Source organism: Pseudonaja textilis, chromosome 1 (assembly GCF_049901715.1).
Source record: "Pseudonaja textilis isolate UNSWEBS1 chromosome 1, rPseTex1.2, whole genome shotgun sequence".
Classification (NCBI taxonomy): Eukaryota; Metazoa; Chordata; class Lepidosauria; order Squamata; family Elapidae; genus Pseudonaja; species Pseudonaja textilis.
In genome coordinates, this window is record NC_141990.1 from 222,115,211 (window position 1) to 222,138,937 (window position 23,727).

The following is a 23,727-nucleotide window of genomic DNA, read 5'->3' on the forward strand; positions in this document are numbered from 1 at the left end:
CCCTGAAATATTTTGAAGATGGTATTTTCTATGCTTTCTCAATATTCTTTTTACTGAGCCCTAATCCGTTATAAGAGAGGCCAGCCGTTCTTTTCATCATCTCTGTGTCATTTAAAAGCATGGGTATTGAGCAAAATAACCCTCAGTGCCTAGTGGTGTTTAATTTATATGTGGACTGAAGATTCCTCCCTGCTGAATTCAACTCTGTACTTATCCAAAATAGATAATATTGGAAAGGTACTCTCAGTAGGTGAACTAGTAGTGGGTTCACAACACAAGTGTGCCCTCCCAATACCACATCTCCCCTTTATTCCCACAATGTTGTCCTTATTTCACAGCCAATCCACGAAGGAACAGCTTAGATCATCATTAGCTGCACTGATATAAAAATAATTTCCCCAGCCAGCACAATATACGTAAAGCATAAATATCAATAAACGCTTTACACCAGGGGTCCCCAGCCCTTAGCCTGAGGGCTTGAGCCATTCGGAAGCGAGCTGCAGAAGTGGTGAGCAAGCATGTGCACATGCATGCATCCCCCACTTGTGTGAAGACCCAACCAACAAATGCACACGCACTCCATTTGCACTAGCGGCAGGCGCCTACGCCGACTGCTTGCATGGGATCATCTCCTCTCCCCCTGTTCCAGTCGGCAAAGCTGGAAAGGTTGGGGAATTTGGCTTGACAGCTATTAATGTGGGGGGTTGGGAGGAGAAATGCAGAGGTGTTTGGAATGTCTTGAATGCTCTGGGTGAGCTTCCTCCCTCCTGATCTCTAGCCAACCTTCAGTGCAGCTATTACTCTGTTGTTCTCAGCACTTCGTTTCCTGAGATACTTTCATGCTCCTCTCACCTCTGTTTTGAGATCAGTGTTTCTCAGTCATTAAAACAATACTTATTTTACTGCCGGGGGCTTCCCAATTTTAGCCCAAGGCTGCATTGTTCCTCAGAGGAAAGGCAGTTCCCAGCCCCTTTGATCAGGTCTTGACTGTCTTTCCGGCAGGGGAGTCGGACACGCTGGTGGATGCCTCCATGAAGACAACGCCAACCTCGGCGCCCGGTCTTTCCCATCCAGATGAGCAGGCCAGCTGGTCAGAGAGCCAGACCACAGTATTGGAAAAGGATCCAGAGGCTGGGCCCCCAGCGAGAGGACCTTATCTACACCCCAGCATTCCAAGGCAAGCACCTGCCGAGGCCCGGCACCTGGGGGTGGAGCCGCTGGTACGGGCATCACGGGCGGAGCTGATTGGTGTGGGCCCGGGGACCGAGGACAGCCTGTCTCTGGGGAGCGACCCCTACGGCAGTGCCTTCAGCCTGTACCGGGGCCGTGCCCTCTCCCTGCACGTGTAAGTAGCCACGGGGCCGTGGAGTGGGGTGCAGGGGCCATTGTGCTGGGACCATCATTTTCCCTAACCCCCAGTCATAGTCCCCAATTATGCGCCACTAGATCCCTCCTGAGCCCCTTCATCTTAACCCCAATCCCACCCACCCCCACTTCTATAGCACCTTCCTTTCACAGCCCTGACTGCACTCTGAACCCATTGAAGCCTCCTATACTCTGATGTCATTTATTCTGCTACTGCCTCCTTTGTTGCAGTCTCTTTCTTTACCCTTACAGTCCTGCTATCACTCTTAAAGATTGTGGTTGTGAGAAACACACACACACACACACAAATTACAGAGGTAGGTATTACCATTCCTAACCACCCAAGCCTGTCATCTCCCCTATCAGTTCCATCCTGGCTCTCTTCCTTTGCTTTTGTAGTTTAGTTCCTGCATTATTATCATTGAACCTCACATTTCAGACTAAAAAGGAAAAAAAAATCCAAAGAAAATATATATATAACAAATATCTATCAAACTGTGGTGCTATATTCTGATTTGAATTCAAGCGTGGTAAACTGCCTTAATCTTAAAATGGCTGATGATAGTGGAGGGAGCTAACAAAAACATCGTCATGACTAGATGAGTCATTTCAGTCTACAAATGCCTGGGTATCTTTGCACATGAACAAGCAGGCAATATAAATTTGTATCTTAGGCTATATTAAGGGCACATAAGTTACATGTATTTTATATGAAATTTAAATTTAAATACCCCACATTTCAGTGGAATGTATGTTTAAATTGGGTTGATCGTAAGTTAATTTAGATAGGATAATGCAAGAAAAAGAAATAAGTGAATTCTCAAAGGGTGTTTAACTACTGATCTGCTAACATTAGCCACCTATTATTTTCAGGTGTTCAACTTGGCAATATCTTTAGAAAATGTATACCAGATCAGAGAAAGCAATCAAATCATTTTATAGAATTCATAAGCTCTTACACTCCACAATCCAGCTGATTTTGGGCATATAAAAAGTATTATAAGTCCATGTTTCCTTCTGGCAAAGCCACACTTCAACAGAGATGACACTTTTTGGATTGAGATGGGAAAGGAAAGACAGAGAACTTTGTAAGAAAAATACACAGGGACATTTTTCTCATTGCACTGTGGAGAGATATGAGCTTTTCTGGCTTTGAGCATGTAACTACTCTTCCCTACAAACACAAAAATGGACAAAAACAAATATTCCTGAAGTACCAGGAGAAGGCTAAGGGTGACTAGCTTCCTGGATTTTTGATAGTTTGCAGCAAATTGCCTGTGCTTGGCAGCTGGCATCAAATGAGCCACATAATGTGTTCGCAGCTTACATGGATCCCTGTGTGGAAGGATGGAATATTTAAATCAAGCATAAAGAAACATTTCTTTGAAAGAAGTAAATGGAATTTTACAGAACTACCAGTAGGAGAAGAGTTGGCATTCCCTACCCGTGGAATTCCTATTTGGGATGACTTTTGCTCCCCAAATTATGACTGTCACAGCAGGCCAGCCTCCTATATACATTGCACAAAAACACTTTTTCAAAAGGCAACTGGACTTTCTTGGTTTTTCCTGGAAACTGTTTCACTTCTCATCCAAGAAGCTTCTTTAGTTCTGACTGAATGGAGGAGAATGAAAGGATTTATATTCCTTGCAGTCATCTGGTCATTAGCATTCTTTCTGAGAGTTGTTGAGGCCACTTGGAGGTTTATCGGTGACCCCATGGCACAAATAAAGCTCCAGATGACCTCAATGAAAAGGTAGCAAGGTAAGGAAGTAAAATCAAGAGTTTGTTAAGATGGCCAAATTTCTCAACATTCTCTTTAACTCTGAGCTATTAGCATACGCAGCCCACAGATTTTATTCTTCATTACTCTGTTATAACAAGAAAGTAAGTGGCCAGCTCTTTTTCTTACAAATGAAAAATAAGATTTGGTAGGTTCTGAAAATGATAGTAAAGCTGATAAACTGAAAAAGCAGTAAAAATACAGTTGGAGTCTAATTGTGAGTAGAACTAAGAACTAAGTTATATATCTAGAAGAACGGGTGTTGCTTAAAGATTCCATTATTTACCACTTCTTCCTTCCATAAGGTTGCTTTTCCCATATTTTCCTCATGCTTATCATCAACAGTACCTGCTGGCTATAACAAAGTGAAGGAAAGGCTGTGATATTATATACACATGAACCATTGTCCTTGTTTGTGTGCATATCTGAATTTCTTGGAACAGCTTAAGATGATATTGGAATGAATGTCTGTTTGTATGTACCATTGAATTAATTGTGTCTTGTAAGAAAAAACATGTTTGAAAAGGATGCAGCTATGTATTGTCCTATGTGTTGACCTTCTGGCCGTGCAAGGGATTTCCCCTTTCCAGAAAACTCAACCCAGCCTTACCCCCAGTAATTTGATATATCACCACTGAACTGATTTACAGATATTGCTTCAAGCTTGGATACTAACTGAATGTATCACATTTACCAAATAAGATTGAGAGATGGATTCTCCCTGGATTAATCATAGTATGATATTGTTCAATGGGAACAAAAACTTGGTTAGGAAGCATAGCCAATCAATATTTAATACAAATTACAGGATGTTAGATGTGGAAGGAATAGACCTTGGAGACTTACATAGCTGGCTAAAATACATGATATAGAAGAAGTCAGATAAGTGTGTCCCTTTTTGTACATACTTATTAGGGCTGTGCGGTATTAGTTAGTCATTTCCAAAAAGATGTGGGTATAGGTACAGGCCTGCAGTTTATTAAACCTACTGCATCTTTTTCTGGAATCACAAAAGTCAGGAAAAGAGAGTTCTTTTAAAGAGTTGCAGACAAGTGCTGAATTCACTTCTTCCTATGCACCAAATCAGCTTTACATACATAACTGAATCTGAAGCACTGCAAGATTTTAATATTTTAATGACTCCAAAGCTGCGGAAAAACAAACTCTCATAGAACTAAGATTTCAGTTTAGGCTAATATATTCAGGTAAGATATAGTCACAGCTGTTTTTCTTCTCAACGAAATGACAATTTCCTTGCCCCTTTTCTCTTTCACCTTGGTAATTTGAACTCAGATGTCATTGCAAGCCCTGATCCTCACAATCACAGTTCATTGTTCCTATAAGTATCTAATTCTTTTTGCTCACTTCCCTTGATTTCTGCAGGATCTCCTCCCTTAGCAAATGTTATCTTATTTTCCAACCACAGCAGCCTCCCCCATGGTGGATATCGAAGGGATGATGCCAACAGCAACAGCAAAACCAGCACAGATATTCTCCAACGCCCAGTAACCCCCCGAGTAGGGCAATGTCCAGTCCAGCCACCTGAAACCAGCCATGGTACCACACCACCTGTGGTTCCTCGCAGAAAACTCTTGATGCCCAATGAGTTCCAAGACACGGCATCTGAGGAATTTGATGAGAAGTTGAAGCACCCTAAATCATCTGGCTACTCTCAGGTTGGCACAGGAGAGTCACGGCCCCAGACACCACTGAGTGAGGCTTCCAGCCGTGTGTCCATCCTTCGCCCATCCCCCAAACTGCCAAGATCAGGCTCCAAAATTGTTGACAAGCTCAAATTTTTTGAAGAGCGGAGGAAAAGCCTGGAACAGAATGATAATCCTTTTGTAGGCCACACATGGCAACCCTTACGCAAGTCACGTTCTTTTGACCAGGCTGGTTTTGATGATGCCAGTCCCTTCCTCTCAGCTGGCTCTCATGAAGACCTTCAAGAGGATATTCGTTCAGAATTTGGAGATGTATTTTCTCGGCGTCGTATCTTCCATCAGAAAGCAGCCTCTTTGGATGAGCGTGGCCGCTTCTCCAGTCATGTGCATGACCTGGAACAAAGGTTCACTGAAGAATTGGGGCGCATCAAACGCACTGTCTCTCAACAGCAGCTGCGGCGATCCCAAGAATTGTTCAAGTCACCCACTGCAATTGAGTCATCTGTCCCCAGGGTTCCACCACCACGGAAACTTAAACCAATGAAAGTTTTCTCAGCTACAGAAAATGCACATGGTGTACAGCAACTGGTTCTGTCCAGTGTGGGATTAGTGGGACCCAGGGATGAACCCAAAAAACCCCAAAAGTTTCTGTCAAGGAATGCAGCCATGACTGAGGAGATGGGAGAACGGAAGAGAGGTCAAAAGGAACCGGAACTGAATGGTCAAGATCTGCGGCACAAGGTGGAGCAATGTCTACTCTCCCATGCTGTTCCAGGGGGGCAGAAAAACTTGCTGCTGGTATCAGCTTTAAATAGCCAGGATGGCATGGATAAAGGCCCTCTGAACGCAGCAAAAGTCAGCTATGAATCAAAGGGTCTAAATGAAGCCTCACATGGCCGGAAATGGGAATTGGGGCAGGATGGACATTCTCTATCCTGGACCAAGACAGAAACTGGCCCAGATAGAAGCAAGGCAGGGATCCATGGTACAAGTAGAGAATTCGACAGAAAGATTGGGAAAGTGTTAGAAAAAAAGGACAATACATTGCAACCTCAAGAAGGGAAGAGTGCACGAAGCAGAGGCAAAGGCCGACGGTCCCGACAAATGTCACCAGAACCAGGTAGGGAATAAGAGTACGTTTTGTGGATCTATTGGGAAAGAAACTGACAAAGCCAGGCAGAAATGCTTTCCTCATGGTTTATCTTCCCACACAACATGAAGATGCCCTTGGTGTCATCGCATCCTAGGTTCCTAGGATGCACTTGTGAAAAGAATTAGTAAATGCTGAGGTCACACTTGTGCTCATCTCTTCCCTCCCTCATTTTTTTCACTTTCCCATCTGTCCACCTTTTTGGGTTCTCTATATAGATTTTAACTCTTAAACAATATTCCCTTGTTTTTAGCTGCCTGTGTGAAGCATGAGTCCAATTGCACTTCAGCTATTTGTTTTAAAAAGAGAGTTTTGCTGCCAAGGCTCTTGATTTTCTTGTGTGAGTGAAGATGAAAACGTTTGTGTCCTGCTAGGTTCTTTTAGTTATTCGCTGTTATTGCTAATTATAATTCAGATTTAGGAATACAGTAGAAATTGTTGAACGCTGCTCCAAATGGTAAGAAGACTAAAGAGTTCTGAATCAGAATACAACTCATCAATTGTGTGGAGGGTTAGAAACAAAAGCAGGAGGGAAAAAAAGGACTGTAAAGCAGGGGTCCCCACTACTGGACTGTGACCTATTTGGAATTGGGTAGTTGACCTGCTCAACTTGCACAAGTGCTGGGCTAGTGGGCACTTGCACACATGTGCGCCGGCCTGCCACTCACACAAGGACTGTGCATATGCATGCCAGCCCGCCACTCAGGCAGCCCGGTTCCTCTCTCTCCCCCACAGCTGGGCCACCAAGCCACAAAGGCTGGGGACCACTGCTGTGCGGTATAAAATTGGTTGCCACTGTGAAGCAATATCCAAGCATATTGTCCAAATTAGGCGAATTGGCTTCAAGAAATGCGGTAACAATATTATCAGTAATTCTATATTTCTAGACTGAATGATTTTCTTTGCCTTCCACTCTATTTTATACACTAATATATATTACTAAAAATGAGTCGTATGCCTTTCCACCTAATTAAAAAGTGATATGTAACTTAGAATGTGATAAGCCAGCTTTATTGCTTTGGGGGACTTAGTGGTTACAGCAGGGTAGCATCCCATCAAGAATTATGATTCAAAAACTGGAGACATACTGAAGGAGATTAAGGGCTTTGAGCATCTATGCCAGCCAAAATAAGGATTCCCTCAGGAAATTATTTTGGAAGCAGTCCCTTATCTTCCTTATTGTGAAAAGATGCTATGGTTTAATACATTCCTCATGCAAGCAGAGTGCAAAATCTGTCTGCAGACTCTTAACCCTCCTCCTTGCTAATCTTCTAGTAACCACTGTTTCTCCATCATCTTGTGCAGAATCTTCTGATGATTCCTACACCTCAGCGGGTGAAGATCCCCTGGAGGCTCCCATCTTTGAAATCCCAATCCATGATGCAGTCGTCATAGCTGGGACTGAGGTGCTGTTCAAATGCATTGTCACAGGCAACCCTTCTCCACAAGGTAAATGCACACAGAGCAAATTATGAATCTGTGGAGGTTGAAGGACTATCTGTTCCTAGCTCTCTAATTATCTTGTGTTGTCTATTTCCACCATTGTCTATTTCCACATGTATAAGAAACACTCTATTAATTCAATCATTATTTTTATATACATAATATTGTCCAATTTGCATTGATAAAGGTCCTTAGGAACACGGCTCAAGGTGATCTCACCAAGTTTTTCAGTTTTCTGATTTTATTTTTATTTTACTTACATTTCTGAGCTACTTCCAAGGTACATCCCATCCTGCTTCACCTTACATATGGAAAATAGACTTTGTCTGTTGGGTTTCACTCTTAGCTTTTCCTCAGAATGAAAATGTATTACAATTATTATTTCAAAAGAGCACTATCCTTATAAAAAGTAATCTGCTGAGAGAAGTGCATACCCAAACCTGTGGCAAGGGTTACTTATCTGTTAGCAATGAACTGCTGTTGTTGATATATATTAAAATTAAACTCAGCAGTGAATCACATGTGTTGAGGTGAGGAACATAATCAACTTATGAAAAATGGATTAAAAACATGATTTATATTCTGTGCACCCCTACTTTACGTTTTGATCATTCCTACTTTTCCACTTGCCTCAGTCAAGTTCAGCTTTCCACAGTCCTCCACAAAGTCTACATGTTGCCCTCAACAAAAATTATATGTTCTGTTGACACCACCTTCATGAAGACATGGAAATGTTCTAGCAAAAAGACAGAAGATAAACACATACCGACTGTCTCTTGATGAAATGCAGAGAAGGCAGAATGATGTGCAATTTCATAACCAACAATTCCTTAGGCCAGTGGTCTCCAACCTTGGAAACTTTGAGACTTGTGGACTACAACTCCCAGAATTCTCCAGCCAACAAAGCTGGCTGAGGAATTCTGGGAATTGAAGTCCACAAGTCTTAAAAGTTGCCAAGATTGGAGACCACTGCCTTAGGCAATTAAAACTGTTTGACAAATGCAGACTAATTCTTAGATTACACTTATACCACACCTCCATCCACTATGGGTCTTTTCTACAGTGTCTTGGCGAAAAGATGGCATCCCCTTTCGGAGCAGCACTGCTCGTCCCATCAAAGCGGAAGGCGAACGCCACACTCTGCTGGTTAGGAGTGCCCGCATGGTTGATGCCGGCCTCTATACTGTCTGTGCAAACAACGAGGTGGCTGAGACCTGCTGCAGCGCCATCTTAACTGTGCGGCCAGGTAAGGGCAAAGGCGGGGGGGAGGTGGCAGAGCAACCAGACTGCCCCGGAGGCTGCAGCCAGGCCGGTGCCTTAAGGCCAGAGGAGTTAAGAGGTTCATATTCCCACATCAGCATGTGAGAAGCAGCGTCAGGCTTGTTTTCTCAGTGTCCTGGTTGGGGAGCGCTTAGGCCAGCATTTCTGCTCCTGCTGAATAACGAGGCATGAGGCTGCCTTTACCCTACAAGGCTCGGTTTAGGCTAGGCTGTCTGACGAACAGCCAGCAGGCTCTGAAGAGGGAAGGAAGAGACGACCGGCTCCAACAGAGCAGAGGTGGCGGGATTGGGAAGGGCGGGGATCGCTGCCTCTTGGCCTGACGTCTTTATCGCTCCTGGCCCGCCAATTCTACAGTTCGGGGCGGAGAGTTGCGGTTTCTGGGCACGTGCGAGTAAACTTTGTGAAAGGATGCAATTCAGCCCCTCCATGGATTGGTCTGAAATGTGAGCAAGGGGACCGGCGGGGCTGGGCTGGTTGTCTGAAGATCGGACGCCGCCCTCGGCTGAGGAGCGAAGGGAAGGAGTTGCGCGCTGGCTGCTGGCCCGGCTCGGGCGCCTCTCCTCCACGCCGTTAGCCGGATTCGTTTCTCTCCTCGTGGCGGAGATCGCCTATAAAGAAAACCGGGGCTTCAGCTCGTAACGGGGATTCATTTCAAAGCGAGCGCACAACCGGCGATGTCTGCGAGAGGTCCGCTTGCTGCCGGCACTTGCGGCGCAGGAGGGACGCGCCGTCTCTTTCCGATGCTCTTGCAGCAGCGCAATCCTGTGCTCGTTTGCACAGAAGTAAGGCCCGCTGGGTTAAATGACGTTTAACTTCAGGTATGTTTGCATAGCGTTGCAGTCGTGAGCTTAATTTGGAGTTGGGATTTATTCACTGAAAGTGGATTTAGGAAATCGCGGGAAGCACCGAAGGAAAGTCTGTTTTGTTTTCAGTACACCTTTGTATTCATCTGGACTAAGGGAAAGGAATGTGTAGTAGCTAAACGCATATCCAAAAAGCAAAAAACCACCGCAATGAATTTCCAAAGCCTTCAATAATAAGGCAGTATATATAGAACACAACATAGTTACAGTTTGATGCAATATACCTTAGTATATTGTTGTTTAAACATGGCTGTCATGTTAAGCCAAGATATCCTTTCTGTGGGCAAGGCATATTAGATGAAATGGTTTCTTTTTTTTAAATCTCAGGTATAGGGTTTAGTATGCTTTGTGAACTGATTATCTTCACTTGCTGCTGGGGTACATCAAACTGTGAGAGATTTGCAGTCCAATCTTTTTTACTTGTGATGAGTTGGGGAAGAAGGAAATTACAGCACAGCTTCTCCAAGTTGCAAGGGGGTAATCCTCTGAGGAAAATACTCAGATTTCTACTCAGTTTTAATGAAGAGTTGAGAAGCAGTCATATAGTCTTTGGATCTTAGGTAGAATCAGTATATTGCTCCTCCCTGTTTCTCTATCCCTATAAATAATATTTTTTTAAATAATTCCCTATTGTTTTTATAGGGCAGCTTTGGATAGTATTGCCATGAAGTATCACAATACTCTGCTTTCTCCTGATATGATGCTCCCAACTATATCTGTTATGCTGGATTCTCCCATCAAGTTCTTCATCAGAACTATCCCCCTCTGCTCTACCAGTGCAGTACAAGCTTTCATTGTCCAAACTATTAATGTCACCTTGGTCCTTTTCAGGGACAGCATGCCAAAAAATGCTGCTGCCAATATGAACAGATAATGTTAGTACCCAAGATTGGAGTGCCCTATTCTTGGCTGATATCTTTTTCTTTGCTGATATGGTTTGGCTGTAATTCCTTCTGCCACCCAGCCATGAATAATGAAACCCTCTGAAAGCGTTGGCTGTAGTATCTTTTGAAATATTTTACCAGAAGGTGTTGTTGACAGCGCTTACATTGTTCCTTGCACAGTGAAGGCCTTACCGCAAATAGGTTCTATAATTCAGAGGATTACATAATTTTATGCATTTGTTCTAAAGGTCCGCTGCTTTATGCCAAATCGTAATTTGATCATATTAGATTTTGTTGATTAATTCATGCAGGTAGCTCTTGAAAGGATGACATTTTCACATGATGTTTTAGCCACATCAGATTTACATTAGAAGCTGTTTCTGATTTTATACCCATGCATAAGGACTGACATCAACAAGGCCTGAACTATGGCTAGATAAGGAACTGTTGTGGATGTTGCCCTTCTGGGTTGAGAAAATAATAGCTAAAATACAATAAAAAAGGCAGGGTTTATGATTTAAATCTTCTGATGCCTCTCTCCAGACATATGCGCATATTTCATTCCTATACTTTACATAAGCTGATATCTTGTTTATTTTGTATGCAGTAAAAAATAAAACCAGTTTGGTGTTATGATTAAGGTGCTGGCCTAGAAACCAGGGCCCAGTGAGTTCTAATCCTGCCTTAGGCCTGAAAGCCATCTGACCTTGGGCCTGTCCCTCTCTTTCAGCCCAACATTTTATAATATTGTGGAAATAGCAGGAGGATAAGTATTAGATATGTTTGCTGCCATAAGTTATTCATAAAAACTAATAAAGGCAAGATAAAAAGATCTTTTAAAAAACTACTTATTGCCATGTCCTTGAAGTTGGCTGCAAATGGTTACTGAATGTGAGTCAACTCTGCTGGTGTGAAATCTGAAGTGATGTGTAAAAATGGACAATAGTATTGTGCACTTCCCTGAATACATTGCTTGGGGGAATTTAGGACATTGGTATTTCTCCCAATACTTGGTAGTCCTCATAGCTGCTGACTAAATTAGGTCTGATTGAGGAACCTTGACTTGTTACGGAGACTTCCTGATTGTTAACTAGCACTCTGACCTTTCAGTAATTGGATGAGAGTCTGAATTTATTTACAAAAAAAATAATAAATTTGAAGCGATGTGGATGAAATCTGCATAAGGTCTTCATCACTCCAGACAAAGGTCTTACTAGGAAATGTTTGAATAATCACAAGGATCTACATGGAGAAAATGACATGTTTAAATGTACTGCCATATTCTAGCAAAAAACCCTACCTGTTTGTGAAATGCTGGTATATTTAGGAGAGACTGTTTAGCATTAGCTTTTCCTCTGAAATAAAATTTTTGTACATACATGGGTAGGATTACTTTTCTAGTGGGGTAGCATTTCAACATGTGAGCCTCTCAACTATGAAGTATCCAGATTTTGGGAGGATTGCATATCGTATAACGTTTCTGATTTTGTTGTTCTGCTTCACGTCAACCATTAGATTTCTTTTACTAGAAATGAAAATAGTCTTGTTAAGGTATTGTTTTTTGTGGTAGTACCAGTACAATGGCCTGTGGGGATGCTTGAAGGTGGGCATTTTTCTTACAGCATACCTAACTGCATCCTAAAACCCAGTGGAATAGTTCAGAGCAAAGAAAAGGAAATATTGCCATTGGGCTTGAATAGAGGCAGAAAACTGGCGTCTAATATCCTGGAAAAGGGATAAAGTAAAAGCAACAAAGCCAATCTAGCTTAGGCTCTTCAGGCCAATGTTTGTGTTAAGAGGGATTGTTATATTATACTGTGGCTGCCTTCCTGACTTTCTCTCCATCACCATTCTCTGGTAATAGTCAAGTAGGGAAATTAACATGGGAAGAGTTGAAAATATAATTGTGTCTCACATAGTAAAATAGGGAATTATGGAGGACACATAATTTTACTTTTTATATGATAAGACATTGTGTGAGATCTGAGCAGATTATGCCTTAATTTTCTTATGTTTCAAGAAAAATACATTTTTGAAGAACCTGATCCTGTGTGGGACTATGGGCTTTCCTCACTTGCACTGAATAATGGCATAAATATTACATATCAACATATTTTTTTCCTTGCCATGCCCCCTTGATACACTCTTGAAATCCACAGGTTTATGAATGAGATGGGTTTTAAGTGGTCCTTAGCTGTATTGAAGCTCAATAGCACTTCCCTCCTTACTCCAGCACTGCCTTAGAAACTATGCAAAATCCTTTATTCATGGAGAGAAGTTGGGTGATCGCAGTGCCTTGAGACAGAAGTAGTAGTGGCAAGATACAGATTAGCAAAAAGTGCAGCAAATTTCATTCTGGTATAATTTTCTGCCAAACTGGGGAGCATTAACCCAGGAAAGGTATTGTTATCATTGTGAAGGGTAGTAATTTTAAAAAGAGGAAGAAGTTTGCCCTTTTTGATTAATCTTTGAAGATGTTATAAGCAAGTAATCATCCTTGATATGATGAATTCCTGTTGCTATGTGGGAACTTATTACTCTAGTTACTTCAGAAAGAGTCCAGGCAGACAAATAGTCCCTCATTTGTTTTGTCCATGTTTTCAAGTTTTAGTAATATAATTCTTTAAAATATAATTTTTCATTGGCCAAGTGTGATTGGACACATAAGTAATTTGCCTCTGGTGCATAAGCTCGCAGTATACATACAAGCAACAATTGGTATGTCATGATCATAATCATAAAATACAATCCTCATAAATCCCAAGATACAGTTAAATTAAGTCATAAAATAAAATAAGGCAGACAGATACCTTAATTCTCAGAACTGGGGGATGGTGGTGGTGGGGATAATACTGTGGGATGTCATTTAAGAAGTTAGATTTTGCTTGTTATACGTGGCTGACTCAGTTGCCTGCTGTTAGCTTGGCTCTGTTTTCTCCTTTCTCCCACTTTGCTGGGCTCTGCCCAATCTGTACTGTTACGTTCTTCTGGTTGTCCAGCTCCCGCAGAGATCCACAGTCGATTGATGCCCCGCCGTGAAGTCAGCAGCCCTGTCACCTCAGATGAAGAGTACCTGAGCCCTTTGGAAGAGTTCCCTGAGTCGGTCACCCCTCAGCATCATCCTGTTATGAGAGTGCAACCCTGCTCCGAGATTGGCCCAACCGCAGCAGCACACACAGACATTAACTTCAAGGCTGCACCATGTTTTGAGGTGAGGCGAAAGAATGACATGAGAGTAAAGAAAAGAAGCTGGCAGTTTTGACCTATCTGGATAGGTAGGTCCAAGGGTTTAAGCAATATACCTCTGGAATGTGAGCAGAGTAGGATCTAGGTCTTTTTGCTGCATGTGGCAAGGAACAAGCTATAGCCTCTTATATTCCCGAAGAAAGACAGAAGGGAATAAGTTTTTGAAGTCCCCTTGTCAATTGTCATGATCCTGGCTGATCTTTTTTGTAGATAGCACTAAGTGACCAGACGGTACTGGAAGGACAAGATGTGGTCCTGCGTATTCGGGTGCAAGGAGAGCCCAAACCCATTGTCCATTGGTAAGTGGGTTATATGTTTCAATATGATTTTAAAAGTATTCCTACCTTGTCTTCCAGACACTATTCTTAATAGTTAAGATGGCAGCGATGGGAGTTGCTCCAATCTTGCAAAATAACAACTGCCTTCAGGCATTTAGCCAAGCAAGCCTTTATACATTTTTCCCTCTCCCATCTTATCCATCAATGTTCCACAAGTAATCAACCGTAATCAATGTGTCAGTTGACATGATATTTTAAAAAGTTTGTAGAATTGCATTATTGGTTTTTCATTTCCAGAAGGCACTAAATCAAAATGGGAAAGGTTAATTTATATCTGCATGGTGGAAATGCAAAAGGGAAAAAGATTTAGAACAGGTATAATGCCTGAGAAAGTGTAACCGTGGATCCCTGTTGCTAATAAAATTCAGCAATGGTGCTAAAATGCCACAAAAAAGACATTTAGCATTCAAATTTGTTGCATTTCCACTGCGAGCAACAGCAGAAATGCAGGTATCTGATCTGTTTTATTCCCACTTCACCCTACCAAAGAAGCCACCAATTTTCCATCGTTGCTTAAAATGGAAGCATAATGAAGTCCGTTTCTTTTGGTCTGTGTTTGTGAGATGCAGTAAGTAGATGGAAAGGGTATGAATGTTTTGTGCTTCTGGAAATACGTGAAGTTGGACTGCTATCAGATGGGGCACAAATGGTACCCTATCCCTGTTTTAAAAATATTGGTGTCAGATCTGAGGTGTATTAAGTTGGCTAGAAGAAATGGAAAGAAATGAATGTCTATCCTCCTGGCTTGGACTGCCCTGAATCAAGTATAAGAAAAAAATGTAACAGAACAGGGGTAATGGCAGAACTAGAATATGCAGTATTTTTCTGGGGCATGCAGTGGTAGAGAAACAAGGGTACAAATTATCTATGGAAGATGGGTGAAATGTGTAGCAATGCAGACTTTCAGACTTTCTGTTCTGAACTGTAGGTTGAAGAACAGGCATCCAGTAAAATATGGACGGCGCATTTCTGCTGTGGAAGAAGAGGACGGATCATTCTGCCTCTATATCCGCATGGTGGAATGCACAGATGCTGGCTATTATGCCTGTAAGGCCATAAATGAATATGGCACCAGACAATGTGAAGCCAAACTTGATATACAAGGTATTTTGGGGCATTCCAGCGCATGAGAATTACAATAATGCTTTGCCAGTCATGTGATGATCTAAGAGGTCCCACCTGCATGTTTGCTTCTTCCTTCCACTCATCAACCATCCTGCTCCCCTGATGTGGACATGCTTGCAGTTTGCTCATAATCTTGGTACTATCTCTCTAGCTGCCAGTAGCTGCTTTATGGCCATTGGCTAAAGCCATCTTGATGGGCAAAGATGGGGAACACATGAAAAAAAGAAAACACTCAGAAGTACAAAATTAATTGCATTTATGAAACAGCTTTGAATATTCAGGGTCTTTGATAGAATAGCCTTTGACAATCTTCACAACAGCCTTGAAGATTGGTCAGGGTCATCCTCATAAGGCGTTTGGAAGTCCAAGAGGTACTAGCTTCTCTCTTTTTTTTCCGTAAGACTTTGTGCTTGCTACCAAAAGGGAAATTTGAAGTAAGAATTACTTTATTCATAGGTCGATTTCTATGTATGTTACATATGTAATGTAACATTTGGGTATGTGCCTTCGAGTCAGTTTTTTTTACTTCTGGAAACTGCCTGGATAATCCCTGCAGTTTTATGGCAAGATTTCGGGAGTAGTTGGCCATTGCTGGCTTCCTAGGGCTGAGAGAGAGTAACTGATCCCAAGTCATCAAATGGCTTCAAGCCTAAGGCAGGACTAGAACTCATAATCTCCCAGTTTTAGCTTGGTGCCTTAACTTCTACACCAAACTGGCTTTCTCTAATGTACTGTAACTACATTGCTATGATTGCCAGTTTTGGTGATGCCTTCTACATCAGCCACCGGTGAGTTCCACCTGCAACAAGAAGTGGGGTACATAATAAACGGTCTGACTTCATATCCCCACCATATTTTCCCACAATTTAGCAGGTTTTTTTTCCCTGTTCAACTTATTTATTGTTATTTAAATCGTGGGTGCCAGGTTTGCCTCTTTCCTTCCAGTAAATACTCACTAGGAATTAGGTGCTTAAGTATGTTTCGATCCTTCTCATAAAGCATCATCTTCCATCATGCATGGGAGCCGGGAGTCCCAAATTGGGTGATGCGTAGCTATCATAGGTCTGTCTCTTCTTGTAGCTTCTAGTAAAAAAAGGTTGTTTTCAGTTGCCCGATCCCATATTTGGTTTAGGAAGGAGCTGGATCCGCATTGTTCCAGCAATTAAGAAAATTTAGTGTTTGCATTATTTCCATTTTGCGGTCATTAACCAAATTAAAAATGTGGGGTAGAAATATAAATAAATTATAACTGCTTCTGCATTAAGTCAGCTGCTACCCTTTGAGGATATCCCTGGTCTATTTTAACCCACTTTCTTGCTGCCTTCTTTTGCTAAGTAACAGTTAGCCCTTTACTTTGATTCATTGCATCACTCTTGGGAAAATAGAAACAGGCTCCCTTACAAGTACTTGAGCAAAAGTGCTCACTGGACCCACTATTTGGACCTGCAGAAAATTTCTAGATGACGAAATGTTTCCCAAGATAGCAGAAAGGGAATCGGGTGTTCTGCCCAATTGGGGTTGATTTTTATGAACAAGATGATAACTGTGAGATAGGTTGAGAGTTTATGTGTGCAACTGCTTTGTGTTGACTCATTTGCTTTTGTCAGCCAGTATCTACAAATGTATTTGTGCTGTGGTGAACATCTTTTGCTTAGATCGAGCATGTATGAATTTGTCTGTGCTTTGCTTTTATGTCCATCATGCTACACTAATCCTTCGCTTGCTGACTGTGTTTTTGTCTGTACAGGGAGAGTGAGCTAAGGTACTCCTGGCCCCCGGGCCACTCTAGCCAGACAACCTGGGCAGTTGCCTCTGCTCCCGGCACGACTGAACAAACCAGGCTGCCAAGGCTTGGCTTCTGGATGGCCAGCGCTGAGACTCACCTTGGACACAGAGCCTGGTTGCAGCTAGGGGAATGGGACACAACGGGTGGGAAAGTAGTTGGGAACTCCCTTTAGCTGTCTGAGCAGTTCTGAGCTCCCTATAGTTACATAAGCTGACTTAATCTGTGGCACCTCCTTAGAGTTTGAGCAGGAACCTTTCTATCCAGATGGATCTCCATATGTTCTGTGCTAGGCACAGAATCTCAGAAGTGGACAGCATGCCTATGTACCAGGCATTCCCCATGCAGGTGCTGATGGTGTGCAGTGCTCATTCTGGCCTTCACTGCTGTCTGGCCTACACGGTAGCCAGTGTGTGGTGCTGTTTCCTTCATGTGTCCATGTCTCTTTGCCTCCTCTGCCTTTGCCCAAACCTCTTCCTGGGGGCTTAGAGCAGAATGCTAGCTTGTCCTCTCCTTGCTGGTCTCTCTCAAAAGGCTTCTGCTCATCCATGGAGCCAACACATTAAAATGAGGTAACTTTGAAATGAACAGGCCACATCTGGACATCCAAGACCTCTCAGTTAGAAGGCCACTTAGTTCAATATTTTTATCCAACCACGGCCTCTGGGAAACATAAAGTGACCAGGAAAGACCCCTTTGCCCAGGACTGTGTAGAATGGTGAGGGGTTTTGGAAATACTGGGAGGCCACTAGACTTTGGTCTCCAGCATCTTCAGTGAAGGCCAAGGATGCTGTCTCTTACCATCATTCTACTCCCACTCTGGGAGTATCTCACAGGAGCTGGGCTGTAGAGAATCCTCTTTTTGTAGATGAAATAAAGTCTGTTCGTTTGGTAAAAGTACGGTGTGGTTTGTTCTTAGCACAGATCCTCGTTTCCCTTTTCCCCATGTCCCCTTCCTATACCATATCATGCTCTTGTGTTCTCCATACCCCATCATGGTTTCCCATTCAGATTGAGTTTGCTTAGGATTATGACTCCTTTGTCTCCATTCATGTTCTGTTGCAGTGGTCAATGAGTTGCTAGCTATACTAGGAGAAAGCCATTAATTGGTCTGTTTGCATCTGAAGTGCGGGATAGAAATATTGATCTAAATAAATAATGGTGCTGCTTTTCCACAGCTGTACAATCTGTTCATTTGTAGAAAGGAAAATGAGCCTTGTTTATAGCATTTAACATATTGAAAACAGAGTACATAAACAGATATAATATTGCTCTGTTTTGCTCTAAACTTTCCAGTTTTGAAATGTGTAAGTTAGCCATTTCCTCTTGGCTCAGGAAAGGCTTCACTGGAAAACTTGATAATGTTTTCCTTTTGTGAGGTAGACTTAGCTATTGAGCCAACTTGCAAGGCTCCTATATAATAGTTTGGCAGGCAGCACTCTCCAGCTCCGTCTTTGCTGGCAAGACAGTTGCAGGAGGCCGTCGCAGCCGAAACAGCTTTGGAGCCCGTTTTCACTCAGGCCATTACAGGTGCTCCCGACACGAGTGATGTTGAGCTGTTCACCCTGTCCATGCCCACCCTGGCCCCCAAGTTCAAAAACAACCTTGATGTGTCCCTCAATGAACTCAAATTTGACACCCCTGATCTAAGATCATCTCCAAAAGGAGGGGGGGAATGGCAGTTATTTTCCCTGCCTTGGGAGAATGCAGGATCATAAGATTTCTGTCTCCCTTGTGATTTTGAAGGACAGACATTCTGAATGCCTGGAAATGGGGCAAGTGAATATCTGCAGCTGAAGCCAGAGAATAATTACGACATTCAAGTTTGCATTTAACTTCTTTATGGGAGCAGTGTGCTAACAGTTGCCAGCTAGGGTAGGATAACCCAAGCCTTAACTTCGCAAATCAAAAAGGTTGTAGCAACATGGCAATTTAATTTAACCATAAAATACCCATTGCATGCTTTCCACACCTTATTCTTTGCATCCTGTCCCCGTTTTTTTCCATTGCTCAGAGACGCATCTCTTTCTCTCTTTTTTCCATTTCCTCTTCCTTTTCCCTCCTTCCCAGTGCACCCTGAGACACACTCCCTGGCAGTGTTGACCCCGCTGCAGGATGTGGTGGTGGGGGCTGGGGATGCAGCGATCTTCGAATGCCTGGTTTCTGGCCCACCGGATGTGGATGTGGACTGGCTGTGGCGGGGGCGCCTTCTGCAGCCTGCCCTGCTCCAGTGCAAGATGCATTTTGACGGGCGCAAGTGCAAGCTGCTGCTTACCTCTGTGCATGAAGATGATAGTGGTATCTACACATGCAAGTTAAGCACAACTAAAGGTAAGGAGGGTAGAAATGCTGTACAAGCAGAGGTGAAGAAGACCTAGGAGGAAGGATCAGGGTTCACACACTGAACTAAGCCAACCATTGACTTAATCTTGATTTGTTATGCCATAATTGACTGGGTTGACACAACAAATGTAACAAGTTATGCCTCTTCAGTGCGTACTCGTAAGTCACAAATCATAGTTTACCGATCAGTGATTGTATTCACATATTAAGCAAAACCCCAAGAGTAACTTTGTAACTTTGAGATCTTAATCCTGTCCCTAAATTAAGCTATAGATAAGAACACTTGGGGGGGTTGAGATGCTAACTTCTCATCTAGTCACTAAACCTGTCTTTTCCATCTGTCTGATAAATCCCTGCTTTTTAATTTTATTTTTAAAATGTGTTAATGCTGATTTTTCCACTTCAAATCCCCATTAAAAGTATAAGGACAAGCCCAGCTGGTTTGTTTCTCTCCCCTTTCTGTCAAGCTTACTCCTGGGTGGCAACAGTGATGGTTTAAAACACCCGCCCACAAATACACACATCACCTTTGGAATGCCAATCAGTAGCCTGTCTCTGTGCCAGGGGTTGGAGAGAAGAATTAGCTTGTGAGATCGGGCAAAGAGAGAGGCTCAAATCAGCAGATTTAGGAAAGATGCAGAGCAATTTGGTAAAGAACCACATCCCCTCCAGTCATGCTGGACAATAATTTCATCCTTCGTGCGTAACATTATGTGAGCTGCGGTTTGATGGATGTGGACGGGGTACATTGTGAAAGGTTGTACCGCAAAGACGGGGAATTGGAGCTGGGAACAGCTTAGCAACCGCTGAAAAGCCCTACATTCTTCATCTTTGTGATACAGATAGTCCTTGACATTTGTTTACACAATGAATAAGGCATTGAACTGAGAAAAGTAAAATGATTCCCACAGCCAGAACTAAATTTATCAATTGATGTTTAGATGATTATTTCTGAGGCTAAATTCCGGAGCTCATGTTTGCAGAGGAAATCATTTGGCTTTTGTCGTTCACTGGCTTACACTGATAGTAAAGCAATATCCCTTTTGGGTTGTGCTTAAGTCCTAGTGATTCCATGAGCACATCTATAGTTTTATCAGTGCGGAATGCCCCCTTCTTCCAGATGTTTCATCAACTTCCCATTCTGGTTCACAACCATGAGATTTCATAGTGGTCTCCTATCCAGATATAATATTGTCTGGGGTTTTTTAAATAGCTAAAACCAATCAGGTGCTGCCATTATCAGAATCTAGAGTTTTTTTTCTGACTGTATTTTGGTCTTCTGATGCACCCGTGCCCAAATATAGCTAAAAACCAACACTTCTACTTATGCAAGATGCCAACTTCCTTCCCCCTATCTAGGTATATCTCCTTCTGGGCAGTAAATCAGTTGGGAAACAAGAAGACAAAACATCATGATTAGAAGTTTATGTACTAGAGCTCTAAGCGTATTTTTCTGGCAACTTTTTATTTCATTGGAAAAAGTTGGAGTGAAAGAACGTTATTTGGAAACAATTTTACACTCTTGCTTATTTCTATTTTTTTTTTAAAAAAAATATTATTCTGCTTTTTAGAAGCCGAAATCATCATAAGACAACTTACAATCAAGTATACTAAAATGTACATGCACACAGAATACGTAAGGTCTTGAATTAAAGTAGCAGTATAAAACATGTAGCTTAGCTAAACAGCCCGAATAAAATGCACCAAACAATCAAACAGATTGAAAACAAGACTGGAATCAGATGTATATTCCTTTGGGAAGGAGAGGTGTCCATAAACATGGAGGTCAGTTCACCACGGAAAAACTTGTCTTGTAGTCTGACACCTGGCACATGCACGCAAAAGTTCTGATCAATAATAAAACAAAATACCCCCCCCCCAAAAAAAATTAGGATCTAAGTTACTTCTTAGGATCCTCTGTAGCTGCTTAATGCATTGCAGAGATCTGATTGCATCCAGAGCTTTTCACATTGAAGGGAGTTTGTAGATTTTAAAGAAAATTCAAAATGGTTTGAAAAAGATACTACATTCCATGGTTTTGATCTGAATTTGTCCCGGTCAAATACGTTTCACAGATTATTGGATCAATATAGTAGCATGAGAAAAAAAAAGGGGTGGCAAATACTAAAAACCCTGTTTCAAAGTTCCTTCATCTTTGTGACAAGCTATGGCAGCTTTATAGCAGTTTGATTTTTATTGTAACATTCTTTTATGCAGACCACCCTAGGTATACATAAATTGAGTTAGGGATTACTTGTTGAAGTAATATTATGAAATTATTTAAATAAACAAGTTTGCTTTGGTAGTGGTAGCTGCAAGCTTCTTTGAGGGAGAAAATTTACACGTTATTTACATTTGACTCCCAGACTGAGGGGGAAAATCTTGTAAAGCAGAAAGCTGGAAGGGATCTGGCAAACTTTATGTCTGTCTATATACAACCGGATGAATGGATTCTGTTTCTGTAGGAATGGAAGCAGGGTTGCTCTGAATTGGGAGAAATGCTCCAAGCAGGTTTGCCGTGAAATTAGTTCTGATCTGGCCTCACTAACAATCTGCCATGCCAACATTTATCAGATATTTCATTTCATGTATCAGCAAAAGTGTAATTTAAAGTACAAGAGTTGATCCATAGCCAAATGCCAATGTCTAGAGTTCCCTTTCCAAGAAGAATTTGGGATTCAGAGGCAAGAACAACATTTAAGAAGAGTACAGAAAGAATAAAAGCAATTTAATTTCATTTTCTGGATATTCTTGTCTTTCAGAGAGGTTATTTTTAAAATAAAAAAACCTTGCCTTTCATATTTTTTACAAATAATGCAAGGGGATGAACATTTTTTTTTAGTATTTATTTGATTTGTCAATCGCTTACAAGATATAGGTATAAGAAAAAAGATAGTTTTGAATACATGAGATAGATACTTATAAGAAAAATAAAAAGAAACAATAGGACAGGGACGGTAGGCACAATTGGTGCGCTTATGCACGCCCCCTACAGGCCTCTTAGGAAGAGGGTGAGGTCAATAGTAGACAGTCTAAGGTTAAAGTTTTTGGGGTTTGGGGAAGAAACCACAGAGTCAGGTAGAGTATTCCAGACATTGACCACTCTGTTGCTGAAGTCGTATTTTCTGCAGTCAAGTTTGGTGCAGGTTAAGTTAACCTTGAGTTTGTATCTATTGTTTGCTCTTGTATTGTTATGATTGAAGCTGAAGTATTCATTTGCAGGTAACACACATAATATTCCTTCCTCTTTTTCTTTTTCTCCACAACAAACCCTGTGAGGTGAGTTGGACTGAGAGAGAATGACTGGCCCAAAGTTACCCAGCTGGCTTTCATGCCTAATATGGAACTAAAACTCATTGTCTTCTGGTTTCTAAGCCACCACCTTCGCCACTCCACCAAACTGGCTCTTTTTTTTCTCCCTAATATCTTTCCAGGCTTATTCATATAACTCAAGACCAGGAAAAAGCCAACTGCATAGCAAGCTGCTTTCCTTGCCCTATAGTCTTTCTAGATTCCCAAGCTTTTAAAGGCAAGGAAAAGACAAATTCCTGAGCATCCTTTGCTGACTGTCCACTGTGCTTTGCAGATGAGCTGACCTGCAGTGCCAAGCTAACAGTGTGGCCTTCATGCCATCCCCTTTTCACCCGCAAACTGGAAACTGTGGCTGTGGTGGAGGGACGAACAGCACGGCTTGACTGCAAGATCAGTGGGGATCCCCCACCAACCATCGTTTGGACCCACTTTGGTAATTCCCACACCCCACCCCCTGCAGTTCAGAGGCCCTGGCTTGCAAGATGTTCTAAGATCAGACAACATGGCTACGGAGGGAGGGTACATGGATTGTTGTCCATTTACTTGGATCAGGCTTGGTGGTGAAGAGGCAGAAGGCTGCAGAATCTAAATCTTATTCTCTTTCAAAAGGTTGTGGGAACATCTGCAGCCAGACTTGCAATAAGCTGCCTCATCAGAAATCAGTATTTGGTCTCCTAGTGATCAAATATATCTGTTATGAACCATTTCGGGAGAAACATTGTCCTGGCTTCAGACATCATTGAGCCCAAATTCCACCAAAATCTCCTGCAGTCAAAAATCTCCACACTACCAATATTCACTTCTTGCAGCCTTCCCTTCACTGTTAACATGTTTCTTTGCAGTGGCCTTTCGGCATAACCATTTCTCAGCAGAGCTTGGCCTCTATTCTGGGGTGGTAAGTGACCTGCTAATCTACCAGTTGGTAATGAGAACATGTTCAGTTGCTGACTGACAGTAGTTGCAGGAAAAATATGGTTGCTGCCATGCCAAAAAGTTTTAATCTCTCTCTCTATCCCCTCAAGATTATGGAAAGGGAACAAGAAGATTCTTTTCACTGTATTCTGCCAGTGGTCTTAATTATGGTCCAAGACCTAGAGGGCTCTATTTTATTATCAGCCCCATGGGCCCTGAATGCTAGATTTTAACT

General features: G+C 42.2%; 1 protein-coding gene across 6 annotated transcripts in view; it reads left to right on the plus strand.

The window, feature by feature from the left end:
* The window catches only part of SPEG (striated muscle enriched protein kinase), a 135,128-nt gene that overhangs the window by 66,450 nt on the left and 44,951 nt on the right, over nt 1-23,727 (plus strand). For 3 of the 6 annotated variants that reach the window (XM_087920609.1, XM_087920612.1, XM_087920610.1), the window contains 9 exons: nt 999-1,177; nt 4,575-5,932; nt 7,268-7,411; nt 8,469-8,651; nt 13,433-13,644; nt 13,890-13,978; nt 14,946-15,121; nt 18,996-19,256; nt 22,855-23,013. In XM_087920609.1, the coding sequence (XP_087776735.1) occupies nt 999-1,177; nt 4,575-5,932; nt 7,268-7,411; nt 8,469-8,651; nt 13,433-13,644; nt 13,890-13,978; nt 14,946-15,121; nt 18,996-19,256; nt 22,855-23,013 (2,761 nt within the window). Of the gene's footprint in view, nt 1-998; nt 1,346-4,574; nt 5,933-7,267; nt 7,412-8,468; nt 8,652-13,432; nt 13,645-13,889; nt 13,979-14,945; nt 15,122-18,995; nt 19,257-22,854; nt 23,014-23,727 lie in introns of all 6 variants that reach the window. The other 3 variants (XM_026707894.2, XM_087920611.1, XM_087920608.1) reach the window with 2 other exon arrangements.